This window comes from Ascaphus truei, chromosome 4 (genome assembly GCF_040206685.1).
Source record: "Ascaphus truei isolate aAscTru1 chromosome 4, aAscTru1.hap1, whole genome shotgun sequence".
NCBI lineage: Eukaryota > Metazoa > Chordata > Amphibia > Anura > Ascaphidae > Ascaphus > Ascaphus truei.
This window is the reverse complement of record NC_134486.1, coordinates 422,837,991-422,851,156: the sequence shown is the minus strand read 5'-3', so window position 1 is coordinate 422,851,156 and position 13,166 is coordinate 422,837,991. Positions and strand designations below refer to the sequence as shown.

The window sequence follows — 13,166 nt, the reverse complement described above, 5'->3', positions numbered from 1 at the left end:
AAAGTCACCAAAGCCAGCCAAGGCGCCAGGTCCGGGTGGCTTCTCAAATCTATATTATAAAAAATACCTGAAAACTTTAGCCCCCCAACTTCTGCAATTATTTAATGAAATTCTCGCAGGGGCCTCCTTCCCAACTCAGATGCTCCAGGCTTCCATCTCACTGATCCATAAGATGGGTAAGGACCCGGCAGACTGTAAGAGCTACCGGCCCATCTCCCTGATTAATTCGGATGTAAAAATCTTCTCTAAACGTTTAGCTAACAGGGTGGGTATCGTCCTTCCCAGACTAATACACCCGGATCAGGTGGGGTTTATCGGAGGCAGGCAAGCGGCAGACAATACCAGACGGATAATCGATCTGATTGATTTGGCCAAGAAACGTAATATCCCGTCAATGGTATTGAGTCTGGACGCGGAGAAGGCCTTCGATAGAATAGATTGGCCCTACCTGAGGGAGGCATTGAGAGCATTTGGCTTTGAAGGACGGATTCTCGAGGCCATCCTGGCATTATACAACGGCCCTACAGCTAGGGTCCGACACCAGGGCTTCCCCTCGGATCAATTTAAGATCTGTAGCGGCACAAGACAGGGATGCCCCCTGTCCCCGCTGTTATTCGCCCTGTGTGTCGAACCTCTAGCAGCGCATATTCGCCTAAGCCCCGATATCTCAGGGATAGAGGTAAAGGACCAAGCTCATAAAGTAGCGCTGTATGCGGATGACGTGATCCTGACACTGTCTAAACCCCTCACCTCCCTGCCTAATGTCTTTGAGATTTTGGGAAAATGTAATCAAATTTCCGGGTTCAAAATCAATCAGACCAAATCAGAAGCCCTCAACATAAATCTACCACGACCGGTAGAAAAATTGATAGAAATAAATTTCAATTTCAAATGGCAAGCCTCCTCTATCAAATACCTCGGGTCTATATTACCAGAGATTATAATTCACTCTATAAAGCAAATTACCCAAAATTGTTCGGGACTCTAAGGGAGGACCTCAGAGTATGGGCCGGTTATGGTATTTCATGGTTCGGGAGAATCCATAGTATTAAAATGAACCTCCTCCCCAGGGTGCTCTCTCTCTTCCAGACCCTACCGGTACCGTTGGTTAACGCTGACGTCCTCTCCTTACAGTCTCGAATATTGAATTTTATTTGGAACAACAGAAGCCCGCGAATTGCGAAAAGCATATTAAAAAGGCCAGTCACAAAAGGGGGATTAGCGGTACCTTGCTTGTTGGCATATTACAAGGCAGCCCAATTGAGCCAAATTGTCCAGTGGCACGCAGACCCGTCTTTGCGGAGATGGGTGGCACTGGAGAGAGACTGCTGTGCACCAGTTGAGCTGCACGATTTAATCTGGCTGCCCAAACGCTGTGGAAACACAATAAAGATGCGGCTGCAGGCCGTGCCGAACTCTCTGGCGGTATGGGAGAATTCCAAATTTAGACATACGTTACCACCAAACAATCCCTGATCACCCCATTACTCAAGAATCCAGATTTCGCTCCGGGGATGCTTAGTAAAAACTTTTTAATTTGGTCTCAGTCGGGTTATAAACGACTCAAAGATCTGGAGGGGAGGAAATTTATTAAAACATTTGAGCAAATTAAATCAGAAAAAGGAGTACCAAACTCGGAACTATTTAGATACCGCCAGATCAGAGCTTTTTACAATAAATTCCCAATTCGACCCCCAAGAACGAATTTTGAGCAAATGTGTTCTAGAGGAACGGACACAAGGGGACTGACCTCTCGGATGTTCATGGAAGTGATCTGTCCTGGAAAGACTGACGAGCCCCGACTCAACTACATGACGAGATGGGAGACTGACTTAGGGGAGACACTAGAAGACAAAGACTGGAATCATATCCTTCAGGCTGCAGCCAAAAGCTCGGTCTGTGCCACGTTAAAGGAGAACACATATAAGGTCCTCATGCGTTGGTATCATACCCCACTTAAACTATCTAAATTTGTTAAAGGGTATTCGCCGCTCTGCCCAAAGCAGTGTTGGGAATCAGCGGATTTAAAACATATGCTGTGGTTGTGCCCGAGGGTGGTCCCGATTTGGGAAAACATTAGGGAATGGTTACTGAAAATGTGCCCTTGTATTCTCCAACGTCTTAGCGTGAAAATACACCGTCTGCCGACTCGTGATGACTTTCAACCTCCGGAGGATTTAGCCCACTCTTAAAGCACTGATGATCTGGGAAAACAAAATGGTGGACGAGCTCGGAGGAAAGCAGTAATTGAGTCAGACAGTGAAGCTTTGTCAAAAACTGTTCTCCTGTTTATTGAAGGGTATACAGCCAGTTTATATAGCAAACTTGAGCATAGAAAAAACACACATATGAGAACATACTTCCCCTTTTAATTCACAGTCTGTCTATCTCAGCAGAATGACAGTTAGACAGCATAGACAGTTTATAGTCTGGGAAGGGGCCTTAATACCGAACTTGGAGGCAGTTAAAGGAAATGTCAGTCTTTAGGACAGTATGTTGAGTAATGCATTCTTGTGTAACTCATGCTCAATATGGCTGGGAAGAAGTTCCTGTTTCTACAGGGCAAAAAATAAGTCTGAACAAATACAGTTCAGCTAGTGATAAGTGGGTGATAGGTCAGGTCATTTTCTCAGACCTGCCTGGACAGCACAATTACGTATGGCATATAGCATGTGGTTAGTTCCTGAGACTTAAATGTTAGTACAGAATAGTTATAGAAAAATGGTTATCCAGCAATCAAAATGGAGTCCCCCCTTATATGCACATTTTCAGTTACAGAGGATCCTAAACTTGGAGATCCCCCTGGGTCCGTGGCTGTTCCTCTTGGGCAGGCGAATCCAGGGATTGCCAAAAGCGGCACACAAGCTGGTTGCACATTTCGCAACCGCCACCCGATGTGAGATCGCAGCAGTATGGAAACGAGATGAAATTCCAGTTATCCCCAGAATTCGGAATAGAATTTGGCACGTGTGCCAGATGGAACAGTTGACTAGTTGGGTCAACGATTCTGGCTCAAATTTCCTAAAAGTATGGGCGCCATGGATTGCCCAAACAGACATCCCAGGGGCAGAGGCCGACGCAATCCTGCATTAATAGAGTTGATTGCGTTCTCCGATGACGGGGTAGGACCCAGGCACTATCAATTAGGAGACAGGTAGGACAGGCCCCGAGACTAGATGACAGGGCAGTGAAGCCTCCAATCCTAGGAAAGATACAGCCGCAAGGATGAAATCAAGGATGTCACATCCATACAACAAGTTCAAGGCCGTCCCGCCCCAACCCCCCCACCCCCCCTCTTTTCCTTTCTGTGTAAACCTACTGTTGTCTTGTCCAAGTCATGTGGGTTAGGTTTGTCATGTCCAGTGTGTAAATGTTGTGAGTCAAAGTTGACAGTTGTTGGTGCTCTATCCCTGCACATACGGGGATGGAGGCAGTACTTATATGGGTAAGGTGATACCAAACTATGGAATGAGGCACATTGTATGCTCTGTAAAACTCAATAAAAATTGAAGTTGAAAAAAAAAAAAAAAGCAGGGGTCCCCTTCCTGGAATGAAATAATAATTTTAAACAATGGGGGAAAAAAAGATATAAAATAGGGGATGTTTTAGTTAAGGGGGAAATAATGGAATTTGCGGATATAGTAAAAAAAAATTGGCTATCCCCACTCAAGATGTATTTCGGTACTTTCAAGTTAGATATTTTATACAGCAGATTGGACAGGTAATTTTTTTTTAAAGAATTGACCGGGTTTGAAAAGCTATGCAGTAACAGAAAGGGTCAGAAAGGCCTCATACCCTCTATATAAAAAAGTGTTCATGTCAGATAGTGAAGGAATAGATTTTAAATAGATTTTAAATATATGGAGGGGTGGGAACATGATTTAGAAACTGAAATCTTGAACGAGGAATGGGGGGATATTTGGGAAGGAGTGGCCAAGACATCTATTTGCACTACAATAATGGAAAATGCATATAAAATCCTATTTAGATGGTACATGACCCCACAAAGGCTAAGCAAGATCTATCCCGATTATCCAGATCTGTGTTGGAGAGGCTGTGGAGGTGTGGCAGATATGATCCATATTTGGTGGACATGCCCAAAAATAGTAAAACTGTGGTCCAGGATAAAAGATTGGCCTGAGGAGATGTTTGAGGTCAGGATAGCCCACGACGGACCCGCCGGCTGCTCGCGAAGGTGGGGGCCGGAGCAGGGAGCGCTCCGAGTCCCTGGAGTCCCGGCGGTGCACCCGGCTAGCGGGGGCCGCCATTGCCGATGCGTGCGCATGCGCCGTGATCGCGCATGCGCGGGAACAGCTAGGAGGTTGCGGCGGCCATTAGGGACTCGCGCATGCGCAGGGCAAGTGCGCACGCGGCCCCAATGCAAAGACAGCCTCCACGGGACTACAAGTCCCATGAGGCCTAGAGAGGCAGGCACCAGGTGTCCACAAGTGGCCAATGAGAGGCCAGGATTCACTAGAGGAGCATTGATACATTTTACGGGCTTAGGGCGATGGCAGTTGGAGCTGGGAGAAGGAAGGGGAAGGAAGGGTGTAGGGAGCGAGTGGCTCCTACACCAGATAAGGTAGTTCCGCAGATCGCAGGCAGGCCCCAATCCCCACCAGGGTAGTGGGTAAGTACTGAGGGACTGCCCCTAGGTTAGGGACCCTGCCCGTAGCAGTGTGTGGAGTGTATAGTTTTGTCAGTGTCACGGCTGTCAGTGCTGTGTGTGCTGACAAGTAGGCACAGTGTGTGTGTGCAGCACGGTTGCTGCAGGTACTGTGTGAGTGCAGTGTGTTTGCTGCAGGTGTTAGGTTGAGTTAGTCAGAGGGGATCCGGGAGGTGAAGGGACAGGAGAGTGGGTGCAGGGGGTCAGTGACCCACCTGCATAGGACAGGCTACCCCGTAGGCCCCTAGGAGTGTTCCCTGAAGTCACCAAAGGTTGCTGTGCTGCAGGGACGCCCATAGTGGTAGCGAGCATCACCCTTCACTGTGTAGACAGCTAGGGACAAAGGGACAAGCGTGCGGAGCAGGTCTGCTGGCGAGTCGTCTGGGACCAGACGGCTGGACATTGAGACCCAGGAGGCAGACCGCTGATTCATCTGACCCTTTGCGAAGAGGTACCGGTCACCGCCGTGACTGGAAGGTACTATAACATCAAGTGCACCAACACCGGTCAACAGGCGCTGATCCCGCCTTAGGCTAAACTCTTTAGGAACACTGAGCGAGTGGTTAAAGAACTGAGCCTATACCACACATTACCGTACACGGATACGGTGTGGAGCACGCGGCAGCGGGACTGAGACAGTACTCATTAAGAGCGTGGCGGAGCCACTCCCGTTATAAGGACGGTACCAGTTATTAGGGTGTTAGGCATTGCTGCTAAGGTTATGCGTTAGGATATGCGGTATGTGTGATTGATATGTGTTATTGCTACGTTGCATGTTAGAGTGATAAGGTTGCGATGCATTATCATTATTACAGTAAAGTTGGTTGCATCACATGTGTGTGTATGTATTTCTTGCCCAGGGGAATCTCACATCACGGGGGTCCTGGGTAAGTGGAGGCGCTGCGCTAAGAAAGTGTATAAGTGTTACCCCAGGCTCCCAGCTAGCGGAGGCTCAGATCTCCTGGAGCCGCAGGTGTTGTACAGTGACCAGTAGTTCCTTTGGGAGGGTTCAGAGAAAGGGCTACACACACAACAAAGACACATAAGATCTATGGGACTCTTGGATTACATATAGACGGGATAGATTCTATCCCAAGTTATTGAGGATGGGACCTAAGGAGAAGGGAGGAGTTGGATCCTCCTCTAATCCTCTCCTAATGTTTGTGTCATTTTTTGTATGTTGTATTATTCAAGTATATTATAAGTATATTATAAGTATATTATAAGTATATTATAAGTATAACATAAGTATATTATAAGTATATTATAAGTATAATATAAGTATAATATAAGTATAATATAAGTATATTATAAGTATAATATAAGTATATTATAAGTATAATATAAGTATATTATAAGTATATTATAAGTATATTATAAGTATATTATAAGTATAATATAAGTATATTATAAGTATATTATAAGTATAATATAAGTATAATATAAGTATATTATAAGTATATTATAAGTATAATATAAGTATAATATAAGTATAATATAAGTATAATATAAGTATAATATAAGTATAATATAAGTATATTATAAGTATATTATAAGTATATTATAAGTATAATATAAGTATAATATAAGTATAATATAAGTATAATATAAGTATAATATAAGTATAATATAAGTATATTATAAGTATATTATAAGTATATTATAAGTATATTATAATATACTTATAATATACTTATAAGTATAATATAAGTATAATATAAGTATAATATAAGTATAATATAAGTATATTATAAGTATATTATAAGTATAATATAAGTATAATATAAGTATAATATAAGTATAATATAAGTATAATATAAGTATATTATAAGTATAATATAAGTATATTATAAGTATAATATAAGTATATTATAAGTATAATATAAGTATATTATAAGTATATTATAAGTATATTATAAGTATAATATAAGTATAATATAAGTATAATATAAGTATAATATAAGTATATTATAAGTATAATATAAGTATACTATAAGTATATTATAAGTATATTATAAGTATATTATAAGTATATTATAAGTATATTATAATATACTTATAATATACTTATAAGTATAATATAAGTATATTATAAGTATATTATAAGTATATTATAAGTATAATATAAGTATAATATAAGTATAATATAAGTATAATATAAGTATAATATAAGTATAATATAAGTATAATGTAAGTATAATGTAAGTATAATGTAAGTATAATGTAAGTATAATGTAAGTATAATGTAAGTATATTGTAAGTATATTGTAAGTATATTGTAAGTATATTGTAAGTATATTATAAGTATATTATGTTACGTTAATATGATTTTCCCCTGGTTTTTTTTTGTGATAAAAAGCAGGGGTCCCAGTACCGATCCCTGAGGTACTCCACTCACAACTTTAGCCCAACCTGAAAAAGTTCCATTTATCACAACCCTCCGTCCGTCTAATTTTCTTTATTTTGGACATTAATTAACCTTGTGTGTGGCACTATATAAAAAACATTGCAAAATTAAACTAGACCAACTATATAGCCTTGGTCTAAATTTCTACTCACGACTTCTATCCCTCATAAATTCCTATTGACTATTACTTAATAATTGTGTTATCCAAAATGTATTCCTGAATACTATCCCATACTAAACCTTCAAGTAGCTTCCCCACTATTGAAGTCAGGCTTACAGGTCTGTAATTCCCCGGTTGTGATCTAGCTATGACATAAATTCTGCAACAATGGTTATTATAGAATAGTGAATATTTTAGCTAGCGCACACCTGCTGCACAGAGCTGCATGCACACCAATTGTTTTTCTGCTAAACCATAGAAGTGCTATATTTCCTTCTGATTTCGCACTGTAAGACCCCCAGGTGAGTTTCAACTGGGTGAAGTAATAATGTAAATTCATATTTTTTAGGCACTCTTATATATGGCTGCCATGATAGATTTCTACAATCTCCTTTATAGTTTGGCCCAGATGACTGAAGCTTTGAGTTCGCTGCATCATTGTTTATTCAGTTTTGTACAGTAGGTACCTTAAAGAGCAGGTAGAGCGGCACAGAGATTCCCATACAGTAGTTATGTTATTGTAGCCATGTGTAAAATTGGTATGCAGATCTCTCTCATGCTGGCAGTAATCCTGGTAAAAAGGCAGGGTTGCCAGTAATTATTATGGAGGTTTGCCCTCAAACCCCTGTGATGTGTCATATGTAACAAAGGAAGTGACAGCATGTTTTGTGTCCACTGTTAGTGACACAGAGGTGGGTCTTTTCTGGAGGCTATATATGGCACGGCACTCCCAAAAGTGTGTTAATGTTCAGCCTAAGTCTGCAGCAGAGCAAGTCTGTTTGTCAGAGATTCAAGTGCAAGCTGATTACCCACTGTGTCCAGGGACCTGGTACAGATGGTGATCTCCCTTAGGGGAGAGGTGGACAACCAATTCTATTAGGAGACAGAAGAACCTTCTGGATGGAGGACCTCTCCAAGATGTGCGGCTAAGTGTCGGCCGCTGTGATGGGCAGTCTGCCCCAAGACCTGCAATTAAAGATGCCCACGTTCAAGAGACCCTTCCTGTGTGAGTCTGGAGTTACTCTACAGGAAGATGCACCAAGGAGTTCCCCGTCAGACACTCCTCCCTGCTATTGTAGGGATCCTGATGGGGTGGAGGCGCTGTACCAAATCTGAGTAGGACTCACAACACTACCTCAGACGCCTGTCATGGTGAATATCCCCACTAACATCCAGTGGAAGACTCAGGAGTCCTGTTGCCAGCAATTGCACCACATATCACACAGACATGTAATGGGGGCCGAGTAGACCACAGGGGCCAATATGAGTTTGGTGGGGGTCTGCCCGTTACATTATAATGAGCCTGTAAAATAAGCAGTGTATATGGTATGAGAGGTGCATTCTGGGAACTCACGGCAGCCAGGCGGTTTTCACTATCAGATCGGGCAGCGACGGTGGCTCCGACACATTCTGTGTCCTTCTGAAAGTGAACACAGTGCAGTCACACAACTACACAATGACACAAGCTACACAACAACACAAGTGCAAATGCGGCTACGCATTTAGGCAGTTGTGGAGTAGAATTGAGGCACTTGCTCAGTTTCACTATCAGGTCCCTGTTTCAGTTTGGGATTTGGGGAGTCCGCGAGGCGTTACATGAGCTCGGATTATAAGGCGATGTCTATGTTTCAGTTTGGGATTTGGGGAGTCCGCAGGGCGTTACATGACGCCCGGATTATAAAGCGATGTCATGTTTCAGTTTAGGATTTGGGGAGTCCGCGGGGCGTTACATGACGCCCGGATTATAAAGCGATGTCTATGTTTCAGTTTGGGATTTGGGGAGTCCGCGGGGCGTTACATGAGCCCGGATTATAAAGCGATGTCTATGTTTCAGTTTGGGATTTGGGGAGTCCGCGAGGCGTTACATGACGCCCGGATTATAAAGCGATGTCATGTTTCAGTTTGGGATTTGGGGAGTCCGCGGGGCGTTACATGAGCTCGGATTATAAAGTGATGTCTATGTTTCAGTTTGGGATTTGGGGAGTCCGCGAGGCGTTACATGAGCTCGGATTATAAGGCGATGTCTATGTTTCAGTTTGGGATTTGGGGAGTCCGCGAGGCGTTACATGAGCTCGGATTATAAGGCGATGTCTATGTTTCAGTTTGGGATTTGGGGAGTCCGCGGGGCGTTACATGACGCCCGGATTATAAAGCGATGTCTATGTTTCAGTTTGGGATTTGGGGAGTCCGCGGGGCGTTACATGAGCCCGGATTATAAAGCGATGTCATGTTTCAGTTTGGGATTTGGGGAGTCCGCGGGGCGTTACATGAGCCCGGATTATAATGCGATGTCATGTTTCAGTTTGGGATTTGGGGAGTCCGCGGGGCGTTACATGACGCCCGGATTATAAAGCGATGTCATGTTTCAGTTTAGGATTTGGGGAGTCCGCGGGGCGTTACATGACGCCCGGATTATAAAGCGATGTCTATGTTTCAGTTTGGGATTTGGGGAGTCCGCGGGGCGTTACATGAGCCCGGATTATAAAGCGATGTCTATGTTTCAGTTTGGGATTTGGGGAGTCCGCGGGGCATTACATGAGCCCGGATTATAAAGCGATGTCTATGTTTCAGTTTGGGATTTGGGGAGTCCGCGGGGCGTTACATGACGCCCGGATTATAAAGCGATGTCATGTTTCAGTTTAGGATTTGGGGAGTCCGCGGGGCGTTACATGAGCCCGGATTATAAAGCGATGTCATGTTTCAGTTTGGGATTTGGGGAGTCCGCGGGGCGTTACATGACGCCCGGATTATAAAGCGATGTCTATGTTTCAGTTTGGGATTTGGGGAGTCCGCGGGGCGTTACATGACGCCCGGATTATAAAGCGATGTCATGTTTCAGTTTGGGATTTGGGGAGTCCGCGGGGCGTTACATGAGCCCGGATTATAAAGCGATGTCTATGTTTCAGTTTGGGATTTGGGGAGTCTGCGGGGCGTTACATGAGCCCGGATTATAAAGCGATGTTATGTTTCAGTTTGGGATTTGGGGAGTCCGCGGGGCGTTACATGAGCCCGGATTATAAAGCGATGTTATGTTTCAGTTTGGGATTTGGGGAGTCCGCGGGGCGTTACATGACGCCCGGATTATAAAGCGATGTCATGTTTCAGTTTGGGATTTGGGGAGTCCGCGGGGCGTTACATGAGCCCGGATTATAAAGCGATGTCATGTTTCAGTTTAGGATTTGGGGAGTCCGCGGGGCGTTACATGAGCCCGGATTATAAAGCGATGTCATGTTTCAGTTTGGGATTTGGGGAGTCCGCGGGGCGTTACATGACGCCCGGATTATAAAGCGATGTCATGTTTCAGTTTGGGATTTGGGGTGTCCGCGGGGCGTTACATGACGCCCGGATTATAAAGCGATGTCATGTTTCAGTTTGGGATTTGGGGTGTCCGCGGGGCGTTACATGACGCCCGGATTATAAAGCGATGTCATGTTTCAGTTTGGGATTTGGGGAGTCCGCGGGGCGTTACATGAGCCCGGATTATAAAGCGATGTCATGTTTCAGTTTGGGATTTGGGGAGTCCGCGGGGCGTTACATGAGCTCGGATTATAAGGCGATGTCATGTTTCAGTTTGGGATTTGGGGAGTCCGCGGGGCGTTACATGACGCCCGGATTATAAAGCGATGTCATGTTTCAGTTTGGGATTTGGGGAGTCCGCGGGGCGTTACATGACGCCCGGATTATAAAGCGATGTCATGTTTCAGTTTGGGATTTGGGGAGTCCGCGGGGCGTTACATGGCGCCCGGATTATAAAGCGATGTCATGTTTCAGTTTGGGATTTGGGGAGTCCGCGGGGCGTTACATGACGCCCGGATTATAAAGCGATGTCATGTTTCAGTTTAGGATTTGGGGAGTCCGCGGGGCGTTACATGAGCCCGGATTATAAAGCGATGTCTATGTTTCAGTTTGGGATTTGGGGAGTCCGCGGGGCGTTAAATGACGCCCGGATTATAAAGCGATGTCATGTTTCAGTTTGGGATTTGGGGAGTCCGCGGGGCGTTACATGACGCCCGGATTATAAAGCGATGTCATGTTTCAGTTTGGGATTTGGGGAGTCCGCGGGGCGTTACATGAGCCCGGATTATAAAGCGATGTCATGTTTCAGTTTGGGATTTGGGGAGTCCGCGGGGCGTTACATGGCCCGGATTATAAAGCGATGTCATGTTTCAGTTTGGGATTTGGGGAGTCCGCGGGGCGTTACATGAGCCCGGATTATAAAGCGATGTCTATGTTTCAGTTTGGGATTTGGGGAGTCCGCGGGGCGTTACATGAGCCCGGATTATAATGCGATGTCTATGTTTCAGTTTGGGATTTGGGGAGTCCGCGGGGCGTTACATGAGCCCGGATTATAATGCGATGTCTATGTTTCAGTTTGGGATTTGGGGAGTCCGCGGGGCGTTACATGACGCCCGGATTATAAAGCGATGTCATGTTTCAGTTTGGGATTTGGGGTGTCCGCGGGGCGTTACATGAGCCCGGATTATAATGCGATGTCTATGTTTCAGTTTGGGATTTGGGGAGTCCGCGGGGCGTTACATGACGCCCGGATTATAAAGCGATGTCATGTTTCAGTTTGGGATTTGGGGAGTCCGCGGGGCGTTACATGAGCCCGGATTATAAAGCGATGTCATGTTTCAGTTTGGGATTTGGGGAGTCCGCGGGGCGTTACATGAGCCCGGATTATAAAGCGATGTCATGTTTCAGTTTGGGATTTGGGGAGTCCGCGGGGCGTTACATGAGCCCGGATTATAAAGCGATGTCTATGTTTCAGTTTGGGATTTGGGGAGTCCGCGGGGCGTTACATGAGCCCGGATTATAATGCGATGTCATGTTTCAGTTTGGGATTTGGGGAGTCCGCGGGGCGTTACATGAGCCCGGATTATAAAGCGATGTCATGTTTCAGTTTGGGATTTGGGGAGTCCGCGGGGCGTTACATGAGCCCGGATTATAAAGCGATGTCATGTTTCAGTTTGGGATTTGGGGAGTCCGCGGGGCGTTACATGAGCCCGGATTATAAAGCGATGTCTATGTTTCAGTTTGGGATTTGGGGAGTCCGCGGGGCGTTACATGACGCCCGGATTATAAAGCGATGTCATGTTTCAGTTTGGGATTTGGGGAGTCCGCGGGGCGTTACATGACGCCCGGATTATAAAGCGATGTCATGTTTCAGTTTGGGATTTGGGGAGTCCGCGGGGCGTTACATGACGCCCGGATTATAAAGCGATGTCATGTTTCAGTTTGGGATTTGGGGAGTCCGCGGGGCGTTACATGAGCCCGGATTATAAGGCGATGTCTATGTTTCAGTTTGGGATTTGGGATTTGGGGAGTCCGCGGGGCGTTACATGACGCCCGGATTATAAAGCGATGTCATGTTTCAGTTTGGGATTTGGGGAGTCCGCGGGGCGTTACATGAGCCCGGATTATAATGCGATGTCATGTTTCAGTTTGGGATTTGGGGAGTCCGCGGGGCGTTACATGAGTCCGGATTATAAAGCGATGTCATGTTTCAGTTTGGGATTTGGGGAGTCCGCGGGGCGTTACATGAGCCCGGATTATAATGCGATGTCATGTTTCAGTTTGGGATTTGGAGAGTCCGCGGGGCGTTACATGAGCCCGGATTATAAAGCGATGTCATGTTTCAGTTTGGGATTTGGGGAGTCCGCGGGGCGTTACATGGCCCGGATTATAATGCGATGTCTATGTTTCAGTTTGGGATTTGGGGAGTCCGCGGGGCGTTACATGACGCCCGGATTATAAAGCGATGTCTATGTTTCAGTTTGGGATTTGGGGAGTCCGCGGGGCGTTACATGACGCCCGGATTATAAAGCGATGTCATGTTTCAGTTTGGGATTTGGGGAGTCCGCGGGGCGTTACATGAGCCCGGATTATAAAGCGATGTCATGTTTCAGTTTGGGATTTGGGGAGTCCGCGGG

The 13,166-nt window shown here is 45.2% G+C and overlaps 1 protein-coding gene across 1 annotated transcript in view; it reads right to left on the bottom strand.

Moving 5' to 3' along the window:
• LOC142492482 (phosphofurin acidic cluster sorting protein 2-like) overlaps nucleotides 1-13,166 on the bottom strand; it is a 330,781-nt gene that overhangs the window by 243,603 nt on the left and 74,012 nt on the right. The window contains exon 7 of the mRNA XM_075595119.1: nucleotides 8,588-8,653. Coding sequence (XP_075451234.1) covers nucleotides 8,588-8,653 — 66 coding nt within the window. The remainder of the gene's footprint in view (nucleotides 1-8,587; nucleotides 8,654-13,166) is intronic.